Raw genomic sequence first — 23,155 nt, 5'->3', positions numbered from 1 at the left:
TGCTTTAATTACTAAACAACATTGTTGTTGTTTAGTGCCGTTGAGTGAGTTCTGACTCAGAGAGACCCTACAGAAGGTTTCTGAAGAGCAACTGATGAGTTTGAACCACCAACCTTGGAGCTAGCAGTCCAGTGCTTATCCTATAGCACCTTACAAAGACTCTAATTATTTACCACTACAAGTAATAATTATATTATTTTTGTTGTTGTTAAGTTCCATCAAGCTGGTTCTGACTACTAGAGACCTTGCGTGGGGATTCTGAGCTGAAAATTTTTCAGAAGCAGAAAGCCTTATCTTCCCCAGTTTGAACAACTGGGCTCAAACTGCCAATCACGTTTATCCTGCAAAGCTAACATGCTGCTATTTTTCATAGACTTGTTATTATTAATTATGACTTATTATCATTATAATTGGTGTCCTGGTGTGGCACTGTAGGATATGCACTGGACTGCTAACCATAAGGTCTGTGGTTCAAACCCACCAGCTTGAGAAACTCTACTCAGGGTTGCTATAAATTAGAATCGACTTGATGGCACTTAAGAACAACAACATCATAACAACCAATGTCTATCACCCTGAGATAACCTTTAAACCCTAAACCAAAAGTGTAGCCTGCAATCTTCTTTAATCCAAATCCTATGTTACCTGAATTAGTCAAGAATGTCTGTCTTGAGCATTTTGCTCTTTTAACAACTATCTGTTTATCTATCTGGAATCAAATTGATAACAGCAGATTGAAAGGTCTGATAGGAAACTGAGAGAACAGAGAGTTTCTGTAAATGGTGGAGGGATAATTCCTCAAGGAGAGTGACAATAACTGCACAACTTGGAGAGTGTAATTAATGGATTGAATGTACAAGTAGAAATTGTTGCATTGCTCTCTGTTCTATCATTCCACTATGCCCCTGAGGCCCCTGCATGAGTGGTCTCATTGCTCTGCTCCTGACATTGAAGCCTCCTTAGCATTACTCTCTCCTTTGAAGTGCAGGCTGCCCACAAACTAGTCATTTGTTCCTCTGCTTGGACTCCACTGCCATTGCTGCCCAAGTAGCCAATGAGGGTAACCATGGTAACGGCAGGGGGAATCAGTGCCCTGACCAGGTCCAGGACTAGTATTCTGGGATTTCCTGTGGGTTCTCCATTACACCAGGTCTCCCAGGCCTTGTCGACTGAGGTCACTGGTACTGGCTAAGAAACAACGACTGCAAAGGAGCCCCCTTCAGATAAAAACCAACATGTCATATGACTAAAAGTAGAAAAGAGGTTCCTTTGGGATTTTATCTTGGAACTTGAAGTTCAAGTGTATGAAATTAAGCTCGCCCTGTCTTTTTCTTTCTTTCTTTTAAACAACTTTTGGCACCTAATTGTAACTATGAGTTAATTAGAATGAATCTAGTTACTTTAAATACATCCCCAACCCAATGAAATTATATGAGAATTTGAAATGACACCTTTCATTTCATGATTGACTTTTACAGCAAAATCAGAAAAGACAAATTATACACAAAAGTATTAAAAGATTTCTGTTTCCCTGAGAACCTACCTTCAGTTATTGAAAGACAGTGTGTTCTTTTTCTCCCAAGAACCTTTGCTGTTGACGTCTGGCTTAGTTTGCTATACTGTTATCACAGAAATACCACAAATGGATGGCTTTAACAGCCAGAAGTGTATTCCCTCACAGTTTTGTTGTTGTTGTTAAGTGCCATCGAGTCGATTACGACCCATAGCGACTCTGTAGAGGATTTCCAAAGAGCAGCTGATGAGCTTGAACCACAGACCTTGCAGTTAAAATGACTTTACAGTCTAACGCATTAGCCCACAGTGCCACACCAGGACTTTGTTGTTGTTGTTAAGTGCCGTCGAGTCGGTTCCGACCCATAGCGACAGGGTTTCCGAGGTGTAAATCTTTACGGGAGTAGAAAGCCTCATCTTTCTCCCGCGGAGCGGCTGGTAGTTTCGAACCGCTGACCTTAAGGTTCGCAGCCCGATTCGTAACCACTACGCTACCAGAGCTCCAGGACTAGAAAGCTATAAATCCAAATTAAGTTAAGTGCCCACTCTAGCTAGAAGTCTTTCTCTTTGTGTCAGCTCACGGGGAAGGTCCTTGTCTCCTTTCAGCATCTGTAAGCCTAGCATTTCATGGAGATCGCCATTCGTCTTAGCATCAATCTTCCCCTGGAGCTAGGAGCAGGGACCCCAAAGGACCCACTCCACTCCCAGCTCTGCTATCTTGGTAGTCATTCCCTGTCTTCCTCTTTTTATATCTCAAAATAAATTGACTCAGACACAACCTAATCCTGTAGATTGCATCTGACCTCATTAACATAGAATAGGATTTATAACGCCTCAGAGCTGATCACATCTGTTCACCTTATGGAGTTTTATGTTATATTAGATTGCATTATGATAGGTCTCATCCTGGGAATTACTACCTCTTAACTGTTGTGGCCTAGAAGGATAAACACTGGGCTCCCACCCACAAGGTCTTTGCTTTAAAATCAGCAACCCCTCCTCAGAAACTCTGCACAGGGTCACTGAGTTAGAACCAACTCAGTGGCACTTAACAACAACTGCCAAACCAAGCCAAGGATTACATCCTTGTCAATTTCTTAGCCTTCATTTTTGTCCAGCTTTGCCACGTAGCCATTGGTGATCGTTGCTTCGGGGGTCCGTCAGTTTGCTATAACGTTGTCACATTTCATAAAATTCTGCATACATTCAAGCTTTGCATTTTCACTTAAATTGTTTTACATTATGTTCTACATCTCATCGGATATTGCAGCAGCTGACAGTTGACCAAAAAACAGTAACCTGAAAACAATGGTGATGGATGGGCAGGGTGGAGAAGCACTTTTGCTAAGAAGACACGAATTTTATTGAAAAACAAACACATACAAACACCAAACAGTTTGTTTTGAATAATTTCATTTTACGATGGCCTCAGCTTCCATGTGCTACTCAGTAGCTGACAGACTCAGAAAATGGATATTGGGTCAAAGCCCTATCCCCACCCCACCCTGGTAGTTCCAAAACCAACATGACTCCAATACAGACAAAACCCTGGTCTCTTCTCATTGGGAATTGCAGTCATTGGAGACTCTGTATAACAACTGTGGGGAGTAGCTCGTGATTTCTTAGTCTCCTGTTAGAGGATGAATCAAAGGTTCAAAACAATCATAAGAAGTCAGCCTTTCAGTCTCCACTAATTGATGTTTCCCATTCACTTGCAGATGTTCTTTGAGCTGCCACTTTGTGTCAAGTCCTGGACCATTCATTGCCTTTGGGCATGGGGACTAACTCAGTTGCAGATTCAGGCTCATCACCCAACATTCAGAAGCAACTTAAGAGCAGAACACTTGTCACTTGTGCATTGCTCTTTGAATATTTGTTTTAATTCAGTCACTATACCAGGAATGTAGGGTCCAAGCCTGCAAGACTGGTCTTATTTTCTGATGATCAGATCGGTCAACATCCTTTTTCCAGATAAAACCCGTACTCTCTTCCCAGCAGGGAGTTTGACTCCAACTTAGCTACTTCCAAGAGTCTAGGATGCTGGAAGCTTTGGCCAAAACCATGTAGAAGAATCCACATTTAGAGTAGAAACAAAATTGTTCTGTTAGCTTCAGACTAAACATGCCATTTCCCCTTGTAGCTGTCCCCAGGAAAGCATGAACTTTAGGCTGTTTGTTTAAAAGTTCCCATAATCTTCCCTGAACATGAACCCAAGGAGTGATTTCTTGCCTCCTGCTCTGCAAGTGTCCATTCCCAAGTAAGACCATAGGAGTCATCCTAGGCAGACAGACTAATGGATGCTTTGTCCCTTCCTGATATGCTGCTAAAGGGATATTTTGTCCCTTCCTAAAATGCTTCCTAAGATGGATATTTTGTCCCTTCTAAAAATTAACTCCTGGTGTGACACTGTGGGTTAATGTGCTGGACAGCAAAGTCAGTTTGAACCACAGTGTCAATGGTTCAGGCTCTCCAGCTGCTCCTCAGAAACCCTGTACAGGTGGCTATGGGTCAGAACCAACTCAACGGCACTTAACAACAAGATGTTGCTGCTGTTCTCCCAACTTCTTTGTACTCCCAGACAAGGTTGTCCAGTCTGATAGGCTAGCAGAAGTACATCTGAGAGGTCTGGGGTCTGGGGCCGCTGGGAAGAAACAAGACCACACCATTTACAAAGCTATTGTTAGTTGCTGTTGAGCCTGTTCTGACTCATGGTGACCCCGTGTTGTGGACAGAGGTTTCCAAGGCTGTGATCTTTTGGAAGCAGACTGACAGACTTTCTTCTAAGGTACCTCTGAGTGGGGGTTGACCCTCCAGCCTTTCAGAGAGCTTATCTGATTGTACCACCCAGGTAACTGTCATGTACAAAGGGCAGGATGCTGTTGACTTGGGCTGACCAACTCCCTGCTTTGCTTTCTTCAGGGAGCAGATGGCAACACGGGAGCTGCTGGACCACCAGGAATCCAAGGAGCTCCGGTAAGTACTCAGGACCCAGGACCTGCCTTCATGCATGGTACATGCCTTCTCAGAACCCTGAACCTCCATGGCCCTTCCTGCCTGCTACGATTCTCACACATTGAAGGTCTGTTGGTTACGAGTCTTACAGGGAAATAGTAACAAAAATATCTTTCTGGATTCTTCACTACTAAGATAAATGTTTGGGTGAAATGACCAGGTGATACGTATTCCAGAATTCAGCTTTCATCCACCAATGCCAATGGGACCTAGGTTTAGTCCCAACCCTCTATGCTTTCCTGAACAGACCTGGGGAGTAGAAAAGTTTGGGATTAACCCATCCTGAGCCTAGGCTATGTGCCAAGCAGGAGGCAGTGACATTTGTCTTACTGCTCAAAAGAAGAAACTCAAGTCCACAAGGAGAAGTTGCTTGCCAGGGTCACACAACCACCACTGGTAGGGCTGGCATTTGAACCCACAACTTTGAGCTCAAAAACCAGAATTATTTCTATTATAGGAAGCTTCCATAACTGCTCTTGGTTTCAATGTCATAAAGCAAAAGGTGAACCTGAGGTCATTGGGTATTTTGCTAGAACCCAATCCATGCATAACATCACCAGTCAAGTTGGTTCCCACTCATTGCGACTTTATAGGACAGAGTAGAACTGCCCCATAGGGCTTCAAAAGCTGTCATTTTATGAAAGCAGAATGTCACACCTTTCTCCTACGGAACGACTGGTAGATTTAAAGCACCTACCTTAGCAGTTTAGTGCTTTAGCCAGTGCACTACCAGGAATCCTTTATTGTTTTTGTGGTTGTCTCATCGAGTCAGTTTTGACTCATAATGATCCTGTATAGAGTTGCCAAGAATCACTGGTGGGTTATAGCTACTGGTCTTGTGGGTCAAAGTCCAGTGCTTACCCTACAGCACCACACCAGGGCTCCTAGGACTCCTTCAAAGGAATATAAGTACATGAATTTAATACAAATTTAATACAGATATCCTTCCCACTTTATAAATGAGAAAAGAGGGGACCAGAAAAGTGCACTGATGAGTTCAAAGTCACACAATAACAACACACCAGGTTCAGGTGCAAATCCTGGCCTACAGGAATCTCAGCATCATGCTTCATGTCTAGCTATCAAGAAGGTCAAGCTTGACCTTGTATTATTGAACTCTAGTGCCAAAGACATTTTGGGGATCATCTGGTACAACTTCATCTTCTTCAAACAAGTCAGCCAAAGCCAAATGGAAAATTAAATCCAAATGGGAGTTAAACCAATGTAAAAACTTGCCATTCAAAGTTCTTTCTGTTATTCCATTCTGACTCACTGTGTGGGATGGTTGGGCTTGGGATAAGAAAGGGCTTTGAGACTGAAAAATTACAGCCCTGGGGTTCTTTTTATGACTATCAGGTCAATTCTTTTGAAGCAATTGCTTAGAAGTTCCAAAATGAATACAATATAAAACATACTGCAGGCCACTCTTCATTGATTTTCAGACAACAGATTTCCCTTGACAAAAACCAATGGACTCTTTGTCTGAAGAAAATAAATGTGGAGCTCAGATGCAAAACCATTACATCCCTAGGAATTAAACCATATTAAGTAAGACTTTCATTCTGCCCCAAGCACCTTGGCAAATTAGGATCGCGCCTGAAGCTGTCCATGGTCCTGACATCTACCATAAACATCAAACCAGAATATAGTGGAAATTCAGCACATTAAGCATCAGAGTACACTTTTAAAAAGAAAGAAAGACAGAACATTAAATAGGGAATAATAATAAAACTAAAATATACATGCAAAACCTTTCATTGTACTTTGAATTACATCATACCAATGCACATCCATTTGCAAGTCTTTTGACAGGAAGGAAGGTTTTTAGTTTGACTTAGAGTCATGCATCATTGTTTTTCTGTAAAGAACATTGATGAGTTGCTTTTATAGAAACTGGTGTGAGAATGTGAAGGTACCTGTGCAGCTGTCTAAATGTAGAATTTCAGAGGGTTAGGGTTTTTCCTTTCAGACCTTGTAAAGCCAATTTAGCTATAAATGAGTGACTTATCTTTATCCAATATTTTCAGAGCTCTAATTTAATGTGTACCAAAATTATATATACTTTTTGTTTTTCATTCAGCTGCCTACCAAAAGGTCAGTTGTTCAATTTCACAAGCCACCCCACAGGAGAAAGAGGACAGCCTGCTTCTATAAACATTACAGCCTTGGAGATCTTTGGGGACAGTTCTCCTCTGTCCTATGGGGTCTCTAGGAGTTGCAGTTGGCATGTGGGCATCAGATTTGGCTTTTGGTATTCATATATGATTAAATTTTGTCATTCCTATAGCAAATAGCAACAGGTGCACACAGGTGTTGGCGCAAACACATTGGTGCCCTGTGAGTGCATAACTCAACTGGTGAGGGCAGAAGGGCAGAGCTTTCCTGTAGTGTGGCTATGAGGCATGCACATTTGAAGAAGATGGAGGGATGGTTTATCATGTACCTGGTTAAGAGGAGGTTGGTTAAGGGGTTAGTGTTCATAGTTTAGTTTTCTAATTGGACCATTTTTATGAGACAACATAAAAAATGTATATACATCTAAAATAAAGAGGAAATTTTATCTTGGACTTGATTTTCTTCTATGGGGCTACAGTCCTCAAGAATATATAGATTAGAATGTAAATCCTGGATTCAGTATCTTACCACAAAAGAAACACTAGCACGAGATTATAACATTGTCAGGAATCCTAAATGTAGATACATCTATTCTATCAAGTCAATTCCTACTCAAAGCAATGCTATTTACAACAGAATGAAACCCTGCCTTGTCCTGTACCAGCCTCACAATCACTGTTATATTTGAGCCCTTTGTTGCAGCCACTGTGTCAACCAATCTCTTCAAGGGTCTTCCTTTTATCCACTGACCCTCGGCTTTACCAAGCACAAGACACATAGAGATATAAAATTATCTTTCTGTTAGAAATAATAACACTGGTGGCCTCATGCTGACTTGGAAGCTTTGGCTGAGAGTTACGTATGTGTTTGAGGAGTGAAATGGAAAGTTAAGTATGAAATCAGGCAGTTTGCTAATGACCATCTTTCAGAATATGGGGTTTATTTCATGAGGGAAAGATATGGTAAAAGTGATTGTTGAGTGTAAAAAGTTTGGGGATCTCTGGACAAGACCATGATAATATTAAAGCCATCCTCTCTGCGTGCACCATGACCAGCTCTTCGCCTGGGTTGGTTCCTGCACACATGGCACCTCTGGCTGCAGGTGTCTTTACTGCGTGCCCAGGGAACTGAGTCTCAGGAAATATGGAGACAAAGTACAGATTTGGGTCTGAACAAGGTATTTTGTACTCCAGAGCTCCAAACTCTTCTTCCCACCATGCCAACCAATGTACAGTTCCCCTGAGTCTCTGGAAAAGGGTGTGCCCATGACTTAGGTTGACTATGTCTGTGCCCTGAGGGAGGCAAAGGCTGGGGATTCTTGGGGATGCTAGACATGCACCCAGAGGCACACCTTTCTAACTCTGGACTCCTTCTCAGCCACCAGACCATGCTAAATAATTCACTTCCAGAGAAGTCTATCGGACTTTAACATTAAATTGGATCAATCCCCTGAAGTCTCTTTGAACCAAAAATTAGCCAATCTTCATAGTAAAATATGTCTACATAGAGTACGATACAGTTTTTTTCTTTTTCAATCTTTCCTCCAATTATCTTTTTAAAAAATGTTTGTATTGTGAATTGAGTGATAGTTTACGTGGGTGAACATCAGTTTTACACTCATTATTTCATTGCAATGATTACAGTCTCCTTTGTGGATCATCATGCAACAATATTTGCTTCTATTACCTCTGTTTTGGGGGAATTTGTTTGTTTGTTGAGGGGGTGTACACAAAAACACTCAGGAATACATAATCATTTAAACAACCAAAGGATACAAACTGCAAGCCTGCCCCTGGCCACCAGCACCTAACCACCAGCACACAGCCTTTCTCTTTCCATGAGTCTAGAGTCCTTAGCTGCTCTATTTCTCCATGCGGGTAACATGCGCTTTTAAAGAACTGTCTTTGTGAGATCAAATTGGCAATGGAAACTATAAAGCTTAGATGAGGAGCTCAGCAAATGGTCAATCTACATCCATGTTGGTGAAACAGTCGGGAGGGGAAAGGTGGGAATGTTTGCACAATTTGAAGAATAAAACTGTCACTAAATTGTATATATTGCAAATGTCAAAATCATGTATGACTGTATATTTTCACTAAAATAATAATAATACCAACAATGTCCAGCATAAAGATTGAGTGCTGTTTTTATGTTTTGAATCTTTAGGGGAAAGAAGGTCCTCCTGGCCCCCAGGGCCCATCTGGATTACCTGGAATTCCAGTAGGTGGCTTTAAATAAAATCTAGTTTCTGTATTACAAAAGAAAACCACAAAACAAGCATATGCTTGTTAATATTGAGGTAAAGCTTGGTCACTAGGGCAACTTTGTATCTCATATAAAGTTTGAAGAAGAGTGATGACCAAAGTCAACTATGACTAATACATTGGTGGAGTTGGTCTTGATTTTGTTCCACAGATACTTTTGTTGATGTTTACTTACTTAAATGGTGATTTCATCAGTACCATGCTGAGTAGCTGCTTTGCAAATCTAAGCTAATGGGATGGCAGAGTGGATGGGGATGCATGAGTATCTTGCTCCTTACCTGTGTCTCTGCTTCAGCCATGATCCCAACCACAGCGGGTGGTTGGGTTGGTGGGTAGGTAGGGGGCTGCAGTCTCAGGGAGAAGCTAAACAGAATGTCAGGACACCATTGATGTGGAGTGTGTCTCATGATGTGATAGCTTGACCAACGTCAAGCAGATTGGAGGACCATCTGGACTTCTGGGGCTGTGTGTGTTGGGGGGGGGGAGTGGGAGGGACCAAGGTATACTTATTTACACTGATTGATTATAAGAGATAACATGTCCTTCCACTGATGCTAGATGCTGTGAAGGATTGAAGACCAGTGCCTTCACATCAACTTTTATTGAGCATTGCCATTCATTTCCATGAACAAAACTGAACAAGTTTCCATTGACTGAGAGCCAGCTCAGTGTCTGGCATCATACAATAGAGAACTTTCAGGTTACATATGCAATGTAGCTATCATATACACAGCATGTTGGCCAATAAGGCACTCTTAACTTTCTTAGAATTCTATATAAATTATAAACTAATGCAGCTCTGTGGTGTTTAAGACCCATGGTATGTTGGGTGAAATAGAACGTTAAGTGATTTGGACGTTGTGTGAGTACCATATTAAAATCTTCTGGGACCCCACGTCTGGTTGTTTCCCTCACCACTGCCCTTGCTGGTGATGGAGATTGGAAAAGTTAGTAGCAACAAGGTGGTGATGGAGAGGGTGGCAGTAGGAGTAGAGTGGGAAGAAGAAAGTGAGGAGGGAGCGGAACACATCCAGCTATGTCCACTGTTCTACCCACAAGAGCAACCGCAGGCCCTGTAGTCCACACTGCCACCTGCTTGATTATTGGACAACGCCCAAGGGCCCTCATCCAGAGCCATGACCTCTGCTTCCCTCACCAGCCTGTATCCCACCTGTGGTCCATCCAATGCTGTAACAGTCTGAGTTTGGACTCTTGAACAACATCATTAAGAGTAAATAATAAAAAAGGGCAAGTTGCTTTCCCTTAAGAAAAAAAACAATAATCATGAAAGCCTGATAGGACCATGGGCATACATGTGGTCATACATTCATGGAATGATTGTTAAGTGACGCATATCTGTCATTTCTTAATAACAATGTTATATTGAGCAGTTATGGTGACCTAAACACAACATATCACAACACTAACTCCTCCCCCGGAATGTTGTTGTTAAAAGCCATCAAGTCAGTTCTGACTCATAGCGACCCTGTATAGGGTTTCTGAGGAGCAGCTGGTGGGTTTGAACCACCAACGTTGTGGTTCGCAGTCCAGTGCTGATCCTATAGCACTACACTAGAACATGCATGTGGTCACACATTACCCAAACGAACACGTAATGATATGTAGCTGTAATTTCTTAATAACAACAAGGGCAGTTTGAGCAGTTACAGTGAACTAGGCACAATACATCACAATGCTGAATCCTCACCCTGCATGTAGCTGTGATCACCCCCATTTCTGAGAGGCAGCCTTTCTTTCTCCGACAGCCAGAACTACATCTTAGTTCATTCAGTAGATCTCACGTGTTCCTAGCTCCCGTCAGCAGGATGCTCCCCCACCTCCAGGTGACCCAGACATCTGTATGTAGAGTCTCCCCAAGCTTCTGCCTGCCTCTAGCCTGACTTTGTTGGTCTCCCTGCTGGATGTTTCATTATATTGCACTAAGCTTTCTTTTCTCTGCACGGCTCTTCTGCTTCTCCTCCCCCCTGCCGCTTTCTTGTACCAGGAAAATGGTTTCTGGAGGTAAACTTTTAATTGAAAAGAGGATCGATCCAGCTTGACCTCTCAGACAGCTGGGAGGTTTAGTTGAGGTTTGTGCGATGAGGCCTGATGTGACATTCACAGTCCCAGGCACGCATTGAGCGTGGGGACAGTGTTCTTTCTGGATGGTCAGACAATTCAGATCTCTGTCTTCAGTAGCGTCCACCTAGGCCCAGGCACAGAGGTTGAAGGCACTGACAAGGAATAACACATCATTTCATCAGTGGCTGCAGCATCCAGGGGCAGCCATGGCCCTGGTACCATTTACTGGTCCCTGTTTTAGTCAGCATTGCAAACAGAAGTGTCTATCTGATCTGCAAGGCTGGCTGGAGATCTATGCATAAGAGATGAAACATAGAGGATGAGAGGAATTCAATAACTTGTCCAAGAGTACATAGTTAGGGGATGCAGGCAACATTCAAGCCTTGTTCCACAGACCTAGCTTCCCCTCTGTCACATGACCTTGCTCCTTTTGTTCCCCAAGACCCGGGTCATGTTGGTCAAGGATAGGACCCTCAGTCTTTCTGATGTCTTCAACATCACACTGAGCTATCTTTCTTGTCTCCAGAGACTCCTGAAGGAATTGTTATCACTTAGCTAAACACAAGGGTTACAGTGTCCTTGTAGAACAGCAGAATTGCAAGTAGAGGGTGGGAGACAGGGAGGGGACTCATAGCTTGATTTCATTGGAGGAAAGGTAAAGTGTTCACGACCTTCTGTGATCAAAATATAGTCCTTGTTGTCACTCACAGTGCCCCAGGAGCCGTGCCAAGCGCTTACCTTCACATCCTGTAATGTCCTCATCTTTATCAGAACCCATGTCCTCCCTCCTTTTCACCTTGTTCAATCCATGAGGCCCCCTGTGTTGAGTTAGACTTCATGAGAATGTCAACAAGTGCTTCTTCAGATGAATAGCTATAACATTGTTGCTAATACCATATTCAGTATTCCCAGGGTATGTCTGGTACTGACCATAACAGACCCACAGCTTGAATTGTCCTGTTGGAAGCAAGCCAATTCTTCTGTCTGTTGAAATGCCCTCTTAGCTGTTAACTATGAGCATTGCTGTGTTCTAGGAAAAAAAATGTGTTGAACCTGCATTGTGTTCTCTTCCTTCCAGTTATCTTTGACCTGGTAACCTAGTTAAATTTCTTTTGCAGGGAGAAGAAGGTAAAGAGGGAAGAGATGGAAAACCAGGCCTTCCTGGAGATCCAGTAAGGGACTCTTACTATTTCTTATCATTGTTTTTCTCCACAACATGTTGAGTAGTACTGTGAACTATTGTAGTTAGGTTCCATCAAGTCAACTCCAACTCATAATGGCCCAATGCATAATAGAATGAAACACTGTCTAATCCTGTTCCAGGACTCAACAATTGTTAGGTTTGAGTCCATTGTTGCTGCCACTCTGCCAATCCACCTCATTGAGGGGTTTCCTGTGTTTCATTGACCCTCTACTTGACCAAGCATGACAATGGAATTATCTCCTATTCATTGCTCTACCTACTTCTCCCAATGAACCTGTTTTACTACCCCCATTTTACAGCTAAAGTAACTGAGACTCAGATGGCATGATGTATCCAATGCTTCATGATGAGCTGGTGGTAGAGTTGGAACCAGATCTCAGGCCTCCTTTATCTCCTTACACATTAGCTGTCATGAGCAGCCTCAAGCCTATTGATGTGGGAGGGAAATGAGTCAGATGAGCACTCATATCAGTTACGAGCTGCTGTCCAGACAGCCCTGACTCATCATGAGTCCACATCTAGCAGAATGAAATGTTACTTGGTCCTACATTGTCCTCATTGTCCACAGTCATCAGGCTGTTGAGATCCAGAGGGTTCTTAGTGGCTGATGTTCAGAAGTAGATATCCAGATCTTTCTTCTTAATCCATCTTAGTCTGGAAGCTCCAATGACACCTGTTTAGCACTTTAGCAACACACATACATGGCAGGTGGGTGGTGGCCCTGCATGAAGCTTCTTGGCAAGGACTAGAACCTGGGTCTCCCACATGGAAGGTGAGAACCCTGCCCCTGAGCCAGCACTGCCCCCATGCCTGAAGAAGAGCCGAACCTATGCTTTAGCCACTAGCTCTTGGTGTTGTGAGTTTGCCCCTTTTAATATCAGATGCCCAGGGACACAGAGTGAGGACCAAGTGTTCATGAGGGGGTCCCTGTGACTGTTTGCTGGGGAACTAAACAGTTGTCTGCTCCTAGGCTGGTCTGGTCTTCTTGATCATGGTGTTGGAAGAAACCAGGGTGGTGGTCACAATTCTTCCATCCAGAGCAGCACTTCCTCTTCCCTCATCTCTGAGTGGTACAAACAGGCACTCATCTATTAGCAGAGGCGAAGACAGACCTGGGGATCTGCTTCTGAGGGGTCACAGCCTTGAGAACCGTGTGGAGCCATTCTACTCTGCACACACAGGTCTGTCATGAGTTCGAACTGACTCGATGGCATTTCTCTGTTGTAAGCCCTCCCACAGCATTGAGAAGAGACTAGAGTGTGGCATCAGAGGTCTATGGAACTGACTTTTCCTAATGTTCACCCGTAGGAGACCAGTGCAGTGGTAGTCCATCAACCCGGTAGAATACCAAGCAGATGGTAAAAGGAGTAAAGATTTTCCCTCAGTACTGATAGGGAACATCTCCAAGGTCACCTGTAAAGTAACAGAGCAAAAGGACAGTGTAGTTAGCACTATTTTGTATTAGAATGGTACTAAATATATGAGGGTAAGTTAAAATGTATCACTCTTAGGGTTCCAGTTAATACATGCACAGGTTTATAACGAACAAGACATGCATAAACACGGCTCTGTGGTCAGTGAAGGGCTGCAGATAAGCACTTTCAGGAATATACTTGTCATACTTGTCTTAGTCTCATTATGGAGCCCTGGTGTGGTGTTGTAGGTTAATGCACTGAACTGCAAAGTTGGTTCGACCACAAGGTCAGCAGATCAAGCTCATCTGTTGCTCTTTGGAAACCCTATACAGGGTCACTATGAGTCAGAATCGACTGGACGACCCTTAACAGCAGTCTCCTTAGGGTGATTTTCAATAAAAACAATGGCTTCCAAGGGGATCTTCTGGGCCAGTTCAACTCAAGTCAGAGACATCAACTCAGAAGGCTATGGCAACTAGTTTTAGGATTCCAAAGAGACAGTCTTCACAGATTTTCTCAAAGGACACGGGATGATCCTGGCCTTATTAGGAAAAAAAATTAATAAAATGTAAAATTATACTGATGAAAAAACAACAACAACAATAACATATACATCTGCATACAAATATATTTTATTTCTAGTATTTAATTCCAAAAATACTAGAAAAAGTAGTTGTGAAGCAGATGAGGCATAGAGATGGAAAGACAACTTCTACATTTCTGCTTTATTATATTACATCATCTTTTTTATCTTTTGTCATGTTCGCATTACTTATTCATAAAATTAAATGCAAAATAATTAAATATAATATTGTTTGTAAACTAATCAATACAGTAATGTCTGTGAAAGCTGGAACCTGTATCAGGCAGAAACCTGTCAGAGAAGGAAAACTCACTGGGTATTTGTGAGGTTGTTGTAGATGTTTGCTGTAAAGTGCTGTGGAGTTGGTTCCCACTCAGATAGATCCTGTATAGGTTTCTGAGGAGTGGTTGGTGAGCTTGAACTACCAACCCTATGGTTCAAACTGCCTTTGCAGTCCAGTGCATTAACCCACAGCATCACACCAGGACTCTATTTGTGAGGTTGTTGTTGTTGTTAGGTGACATCGAGTCAATACTGACTCATAATGACCCTATGCACAACCGAATGGTCCTGGGCCAACCCCACAGTCGTTGCTATGCCTGAGCTCATCGCTTCCACCACCTGGTCAATCCATCTCACAGGGGTCTTCCTCTTTTCTCAGACCCTCCACTTTACCAAACATGATATCCTTCTCCAGGGACTAGTCCCTCCTGACAACATGTCTGAAGTATGAAGGATGAAGTCTGGCAATCTTGACTTCCAAGGAGCGCTCTGGCTGCACTTCTTCCTACACAGATCTGTTGGTTCTTTTGGCATCCCATGGCACTTTCAATATTCTCTGACAACACCATAACTCAAAAGCATCAATTCTTCTACGGTCTTCCTTATTCACTGTACAGCTTTCACATGCATATGAGGTTATTGAAAATACCATGGCTTGGGTCTGGCCCACCTTAGTCCTCAAGCTGACATCTTTGCTCTCCAACTCTTTAAAGAAGTCTTGTGCAGCAGATTTGCCTAATGCAATACGTTGTTTGATTTTTTAACTTCCGCTTTCATGTGTGTTGATGGTTGATCCGAGCAAAATGAAGTCTTTCACAACTTCAGTCTTTTCTGATTGATATGGGTATTGTTTATTGGTCAAGTGGTGAGGTAGGGTTCCTAATAAAGAGTGAAAGAAAAATGGCAGATTACATGCACCCTGTTAAAGGTGAAAACTAGCAAGACCCATAAAAACAACAAGGCAATCGTGTTGAGTTCCGGCTCCCACAGGTTCTCCGTGACACTGGCGATAGTGGAGTAGTCTCAGATACTGACCCCACTGTTTGCAGGCTTGTGATGATGTGGGGTACATCAAAGAGCCTGACTGAGCCTCAGTTCCAGAGAATAACAGTGCCAACTTGCCCGAGTTGCTAGGGGATGTGGTGAGGTGAATGAAGAATTGGATCAATGCATCCAGCTCACCTGTTTTTTGCCTACAGTGACATCTTTTTCCAAATTGCCCCAGTGTTAACTCCCAGACAGGTCATGACTTGCGACCCTGTAGAACCTCTAAGTGGAATGACATACAAGTTCCTACAGGAAGGTTTATGGTCCATTTGATTTGTTTGGTCACAAACTGTGATGAGGACTCATTCTGCATCTTATGCACCTTGCTGGAAGCATTTTCTTACTCATTTGACACTGGGTGTCAGAGGCTGAAACCAAAATTCACTGCTAAGGGGAGAAGTAAAGGCTTTCAACAGCTGAGAAAATTGAAAGCTTCACTGAGCGCTGGAGGCTCCCCCGGCAGAGCTGCCCTCAGGGACAGGAGCAGTTAGCCTGTTGGAAAGTCATAGGCAGGAGGAAGACTCTCTCACTGCCCTCTGCCATCTCCAAGTGCTTCCTTACTTCTCCCAGTGTTATCTCCACCAGATCCTTATGGTGGGGTGGGGTGGGCACCATTATCGAACCACAGGGGAACCCAAGTCCAAAATGTAATGTCATTTATAGCTTGCATGTGCATACTGTTTCTCATCCAGACCAAACACCTTCAGAGTGTACAGAGGGACTCTATGAATAACGATTCAGAGATGAAGCTCATGGCCGGACCAGGAACACGGGAGGCCCTGAGTACCTGGTGTTGATAATTCCAGGGACCAAGGATGGCAGGGTGGACAGAGACTGGCTTATAGAAATATGATGACATGAAGCCCACATAACCATGAACCCTAAAAATGTTTTCAACATTTCTTCTTTACTTTCAGGGCAAAGCTGGAGAGCCAGGCCTACCAGGACCAGAGGGGGCCCGAGGACCACCTGTAAGCATTAAACACATGTGTGAGAGTGAATTCATGTGCAGGCTGTGTGTGAGAGAGAGTCTTCATGTGTGTCTGTGTGTGAGTGCATGATTTTGTAGTATGGGTGTGTGAAATGTGTGTGTGTGTGCATGTGTATGTGTGTATGAGTACAGGTTGTGGTGTGTGTGAACATGTGTGCTCATGCATGTGGTACACACATGTGTGTTTATAAAGGCTTTTGATTGTGTAATTCATGACAAGCTATGGAAAATATTACAAAGTATGATTATTCCGGAACACTTAATTATGCTCATGAGGAATCTGTACCTGGACCAAGAGGCAGTTGTTCGAACAGAACATGGGAACAGTGAGTGGTTTAAAATTAAGAAAGGTATGCGACAGGGTTGTATTCTGTTACCATACTTAGTCAGCTCATATGCTGAGCAAATAATCAGAGAAGCTGGGCTATATTAAGCAAAACATGGCATCAGGTTTGGAGGAAGACTCATTAACAACCTGTGCTATGCAGACGATACAACCTTGCTAGCTGAAAGTGAAGAGGACTTAAAATACTTACTGATGAAAATCAAAAGACCACAGCCTTCTGTATGGATTGCATCTCAATGTAAAGAAAACAAAAATCCTCACCACTGGACCAATAAACAACATTCTTATCAATGGAAAAAAGATTGAAGTTGTTAAAGACTTCACTCTTCTTGGATCAACTATCAACACTCATTGAAGCAGCAGTCAAGAGATCAAACAATGTATTGCATTAGGCAAATCTGCTGCACAAGACCTTTTTAAAGTGTTGAAGAGCAAAGATGTCATTTTGAGGACTAAGGTGTGCCTGACCCAAGCTGTGGTATTTTCAATAACCTCATATGCATGCAAAAGCTGGACAGTGAATAAGGAAGACTGTAGAAGAATTGATGCTTTTGAGTTATAGTGTTGGAGGAGAATATTGAAAGTGCCATGTACTGCCAAAAGAACCAACAGATCTGTGTTGGAAGAAGTGCAGTCAGAGTTGTTCCTTGGAGGCTAGGATGGCCAAACTTCGTCTCTCATACTTTGGACATATTGTCAGAAGGGACTAGTAGCTGGAGAAGGATATCATTTTTGGTAAGGGGGAGGGTCTGAGAAAAAGAGGAAGACCCCCAGCGAGATGGATTGGCAAAGTGTCAGCATCACTGGGCTCAAGCGTGGCAACAATTGTGAGGTTGGTCCAGGACCAGGCAGTGTTGCATTCTTTTGTACGTAGGGTTGCTCTGAGTCGGTACCAACTCGATGGCACATAACAACAACCAGTGTGTGTGAGATATATGTTTATGTGTGAGTGCATGTTAGTGTGGCATATGCAAACATATGTGCTCGTATGTGTGGTATGTACATGTTTGTATTTGTACATATGAGTTCATGTGTATGTATGACATGTGTGTGTGAGTACTCACTTGAGTAGTATGTGTGAGTTCATGCTTAGTACAATGTGTGTGAGGGAGAGTGAATGTGTGCATGTGTGTGCATATCTATGTGAGTGTCCATGTGTATGGGTTCATGTGTGTGGTGTGTGAGTGTGTGTGCATGTGTGTGAGTACATGTTTGTGTAGTCTATTCTGTGTGACTTCATGTTTGTGTGTAGTGTGTGTGCATATGTGTGTGCATATCTAGGTGAGTGTGCATGTGTGTGAGTTCATGTGTATGGTGCATACCTGTGTGTGTATGTGTTGACTTCATGTTGTGTGTGTTGTATGAAAGAGAGGGTGTGTGGATCTAAGTGTCATGGGTTTATGTGTGTGAGTGCATACGTGTATGAGTGTTGGGGGAGGGATGATGGTAGAATCCCCCCTGTCACCCACATGGTTTGTGCCACAATGGGTACTGTTCGTTCCTGCTGACTGATGGCCTTCCAGAGGTTCTCTCTTGTTTGAGACAGTGGGGGTCCTACACTGTGAACCAGTTGTTCTCTAGGCCTCATGTGGTGCTGTAGGATGAGCACTGGACTGCTAACTGCAAGGTCAGTGGTTAAAACCATCAGCTGCTCCTCAGAAACCCTAAACAGGGTTGCTATGAGTTGGAACTGACTCGACTGCACTTAACAACAGTTTCCCAGACCATGGTTGTAAAATTTATTTTCAGATTGCAGAGCTATTATAGACATGCTGTTGTCTCCATTGTCTTTTATTTTTCCTACTTATCATTTTTTATGGACTGTCTCTGAATGACGGAACCCCAAAATGAGTTTTAATTTGAGTTTGGAACACTGTCAATAGATGGAGTTTTCCTCTGATTATAGAAGTAATCCATCCTTACTGTATGTTGTTGTTGTTGTTGTCAAATACCGTGGAGTCGGTTCTGACTCATAGTGACCCTGCACAGGGTTTCCGAGGCTGTAAATCTTTATGGGAGCAGAACACCTCATCTTTCTCCCACGGAACAGCTGGTAGTTTCGAACTGCCGACCTTGCTGTTGGCAGCCGGATTCGTAACCACTATGCTACCAGAGCTTCTTATAGCAGTAGTAATAATGGTGATAGCAATAAGAACACCAAGATGAATGGTGTGGAGAAGAAAATCAAGTTATGCTTAATTCTATAATACAGGGGAAACACTCTGTGAACACTCTAGGATCTGTTTTACAATCATTTTATCTGTATATAAATTTCCACATCAGCTGATCTATAAATCTGTATCTGTATCTAGTACAAGTTTACTGTAGGCATAAACATACACATAAACGTCTTTTCTCATAAATATGAGTTCAAATGGTGCATTTTAAGTATTTTTCTTTTGCTAAATGCTTTACGCCTTCATAACTTCAAAATTGTTTACCCAATTCCTTAAATTAGTTTTTTTTTTGGCGGGGGGGAGGGTGAAATATATATGATTTTAATGAAAATTCCCAAATCCAATTATCTGGCATGAAGTAGCAGATCCAAATGCAAGTTCTATTTCCTTAATGTTGTTTTTTGTTAAAAAAAAAAAAAAAGAATCAATAAATCATGTGGCAACTATTCAATAAGGTATAAATAAAACGCAAAAATCAATTTCCTCCTTGCTTACACCCCTCCACCGCTTGCTTTCACCTGATTGCACCAGAATAAATCTGAGGTGGAACCACCATCCCCTGTGGGTGATCAAGACTCAGAGTCTGTGGTCGGTTCTCTTAAGGTGGTTTATTGGTGGAAGAGGAATTCTATTTATTCAGGAACCACCTTGAGGCAAGACCCACTCCTCATCTGAGAGTGGTAAGAAGTCCAGCCAAATGTAGGGACTGCAGTTAGAGACCTAGCAAGGAAAAGAAATACTGGCTCAGTCTGACTGGATGGGATGGGTCAGAGAAAAGCTTTGAAGAACAGCATCGGTTTTGAGTTACACAAACTTGAATTCAGTTCATCTTGCCATTTAATGTTGTGATAGGGCACCTATGTTTCTTCTTCTATGAAACAGGGGTCTCATCTCTCCCATTTCTGTGGGGTGTTCATGAAGCTAATGGAGCCAGCCGCTCAGACATGTAACCCCCACCCCTACCCCCAGTCACATGCCTGATACACTGCGCACGCCCCTTCGCTTCGCTTTTTCGTCATGCATACCAGGGTCTCTGTCTCTGGGATAGTTGGCTGGGCAATGCAGGAGGACTTGAAGTTCTATGTTGACATTTCAGGCAATGCATCCTCACATGGCTCTTCTAGGCAGGGAGAAGGATGATGGTCCAGGATGAGGCTCCCAGAGTTCAACAGCACTGTGGGTTTTGGGTGTGATCAACCATGGTCATAGGAATAAGAAGATAGCCCAAAGACCACATTCCAGATGTTGTCCACAAGGACCCATCTGACTCAGGTGTCTACCCCAAAGGATCCAGGAAGAGGTAGAAGGTGAGGAGGTCCCTAACAAATAGTGTGAGACCAGGTACAGCGGGAAGAACAGGGAGCTCAGTAGACTGTGGAGTGACATCCCAGCACTCTGGTACCTGTGGGGCCAGTGCCATAGCCCCACCCACAAGTGCAGGTGAACTGGGAGGAAGGGTCTGAGTCCCTCAGTCATCACATCCCTGGTGCCAAGCGTGGCACTAAGTAGACCTTCGGACATTGCAACTTGGTGACGCACGAGGGGACTTGGGGAGGGCCACAGGGAGAGTGTGAAGACTCAATGGGACTGCCATCCCTGTCCTTAGTGCCATATCTCTGTGGTGGAATTGCTTCATTCTGTCTTCCAGGGCTTCAAGGGACACACGGGCGATTCTGGTGCACCTGGTCCCCGGGTAAGTGGACACCTCACCTCAGAGGTCTTTCCAAGTGACACTGAGCTGACAACTCACTGGATTCTGCAACCAGTGCATCACCTTGTTACCTGAGAGGGAGCCCAGCCCAGTGAGCATGATGCACAACATCCCTTCTCTTGATCTAGTTCTTCTAGAACATTCTCCTGGTCAAGTCAATATGCACTCAGGTGGTCTCCATTGGCTGTGTCAGATAGGGTAGCCTGAGTCCCGTGAACCAAAAACTGTGAACTAGCTTGTTTTACATAGGTGACAGCCAAGACCCAGGAGAATGGATGGTATCCCTGAGTTCTCAGAACACAAGTGGGCATGCGTAGATGTAGGTGTCTTGTCCTTTCACATCCTCTGTCTCTTCCAAATGCTCTAAATGGAAGGACCCTCATGCTTGGTCCCTTAAGTCCTGGAATGCTCCAGGCAACCAATGAGAAAGCAGAGAGTAGGAAGGGTCACATGGGTCTGGAGAGGATGAGTTTGGCCCTTGACTGGTGGTCTTCCCACATGGCTCAGAGAGCACAGCGTGGCCCAGATCTCAGGAGCCTTCGAGCCCAAACAGGCCAGGACTCTGCCTGGGAGGCTGCCCTGCCCTCCACAGTCTTGGTAGGCAGTCCTGGATCCATGCTCACCTAGATCCTCAGTCACCCTGCAGTTGAGGCAGTTGATAACCAGCATCTCCCTTCCTTAACACTAGACTCTTTGTTTCTGATTCTCCTCTCTAGGGAGAGCCTGGGACCATGGGGCCCCCTGGCCGGGAAGGGTCTCCAGGAAAAGATGTAAGTAAAGTGGGTATTCCAAGGAACCAGGCTGGGCCTGTGGGAGGCAGGGTTGTAAAAAGGTGAACATCATTGAGGGACCAAAGGGACAACCTGAAACAGTATCCCTGAGGCTGGGGCAGCACCAGAGATCTGCGCCATCTCACTGACCAACACCACAGACCCCACTGAGCCCTCCTGGCCTCCAGGAATCTCTGAAATCTAGGTGGACATGGCAGGGTGTTCTGAATCAATGGTCCTTCATCTCTTGTTGCTACAATCATGGTTCACTTGGTTCTGTTCCGAGATGAACTTTAGCAGCATTTCAGATTTCTTTGCAGATTATTTCTCCATCTCCACTGGTTTGAGTGTCAAACTGACCATGATGTCCATCACTACCATGGCCACCTCCACATTTTTGTTTGTGGATAAGATAAGCTAGCCAACTGCTCTCCTTTTCAACTGGTCTTGAGATCTGAGCAGCCTTACCCAGCTGTGGAGATGGATAAACTGTGCCTCAAAAAAGGGAAAGGGGATTCCTTATGGTCACCAGAAAATGAGGGTCAGGAAAGCTGTCTGCCCTGGGATCTGCCAGGTCTGAAGCCCCATAGGATGACCAGAGCTCTTCTTCCCCAGATGCCAGCATGCAAGGCCATCAGCAGGGGTGGATTCAGCATGGTCTATGTGGCTAGGGGCTCCATCAGAAACATGGGCTGCCCTGCTGTCATGAGTTCATGGAGCAGGAAGGGATCTGGGAAGAAATCTAACCTAGCCCATGTGCTTTCCCTTAGCTGTAGAATAGTTTTACAAAATGAATCACCCTGTGAAGTCCCAGGGCCCAAAGCTGAAAGCAGAGTAGCTGTGTTGACCAAGGGGCTGGTCTCAGCCCCACAAGGAAAAAAAACTTTCTGGGGTAAAGATGCAGTTTGGAAATCCTGGTCCAACCTTTCCCCACTCACTTGCTCACTAAGATTTACAGAAACCAAATCAAAAAAGAAGAAACAAAGCCAAATCAAATCAGTTGCATGCATTGAGTTGATTCCAAATTATAGTGGCCACACATTGTTGCAGTAGGCTGTGTTCCACAGGGTTTTCAATGGCTGATTTTTGGGATGTGTATCACCAGGCTGTCTTCCAAGGAGCCTCTGGGAGATTGTAAACTCCAATCTCCAGTCTAAGAGTGTGAACCATTTACATCATCTAGGAAAAGGAATGAAGGGACCTTCCCCAGCTGTAATGTGGCTGACATCACTCAGCAAGTCAGGGTAGATATGAGGTAGCAGCCCAGGATGCCAGATGATGGGACTCTTGGTTGTGCAAAACCATTTCCTAGAGTGTCCACAGTTGACTATGCCTAGGGGCACACCTCGCTTCTGTTTTCCATCCACAATATGGTAGAACTATAGGCATCTCATGAGACTGTTTGGAAGGCTAAGCAAGATGGTAGTTGGAGTCCACTACTCTTTGGAAACTAGAAGGAGCTGTCCACACAAGAGTCACTTTTCTTACTTAGTGACCAAGGCCATGTAGTTCCAGGTTACTGCTGCTCAGGAGCCTGAGAGAGGACTTCAAGAGCACATCTCTCCTCTGGTTATATCTGTCAGGTCAAGCTGACGCCACCTGGATTCCCGTGGGTCCAGGTGAACTACATCTAAGCAAGTAAAG

The 23,155-nt window shown here is 43.8% G+C and overlaps 1 protein-coding gene across 1 annotated transcript in view; it reads left to right on the top strand.

Annotated features, from left to right (window-relative positions):
- Positions 1-23,155, top strand: part of COL22A1 (collagen, type XXII, alpha 1) — a 283,964-nt gene that overhangs the window by 237,816 nt on the left and 22,993 nt on the right. Inside the window, 6 exon segments of the mRNA XM_006830721.1 lie at positions 4,432-4,485; positions 8,806-8,859; positions 12,104-12,157; positions 16,434-16,487; positions 20,679-20,723; positions 21,458-21,511. Coding sequence (XP_006830784.1) covers positions 4,432-4,485; positions 8,806-8,859; positions 12,104-12,157; positions 16,434-16,487; positions 20,679-20,723; positions 21,458-21,511 — 315 coding nt within the window.

Source organism: Chrysochloris asiatica, unplaced genomic scaffold (genome assembly GCF_000296735.1).
Source record: "Chrysochloris asiatica unplaced genomic scaffold, ChrAsi1.0 scaffold00001, whole genome shotgun sequence".
NCBI lineage: Eukaryota > Metazoa > Chordata > Mammalia > Afrosoricida > Chrysochloridae > Chrysochloris > Chrysochloris asiatica.
Note: the sequence above shows the minus strand (reverse complement) of the source record. Positions and strands in the feature narration are given on the sequence as shown.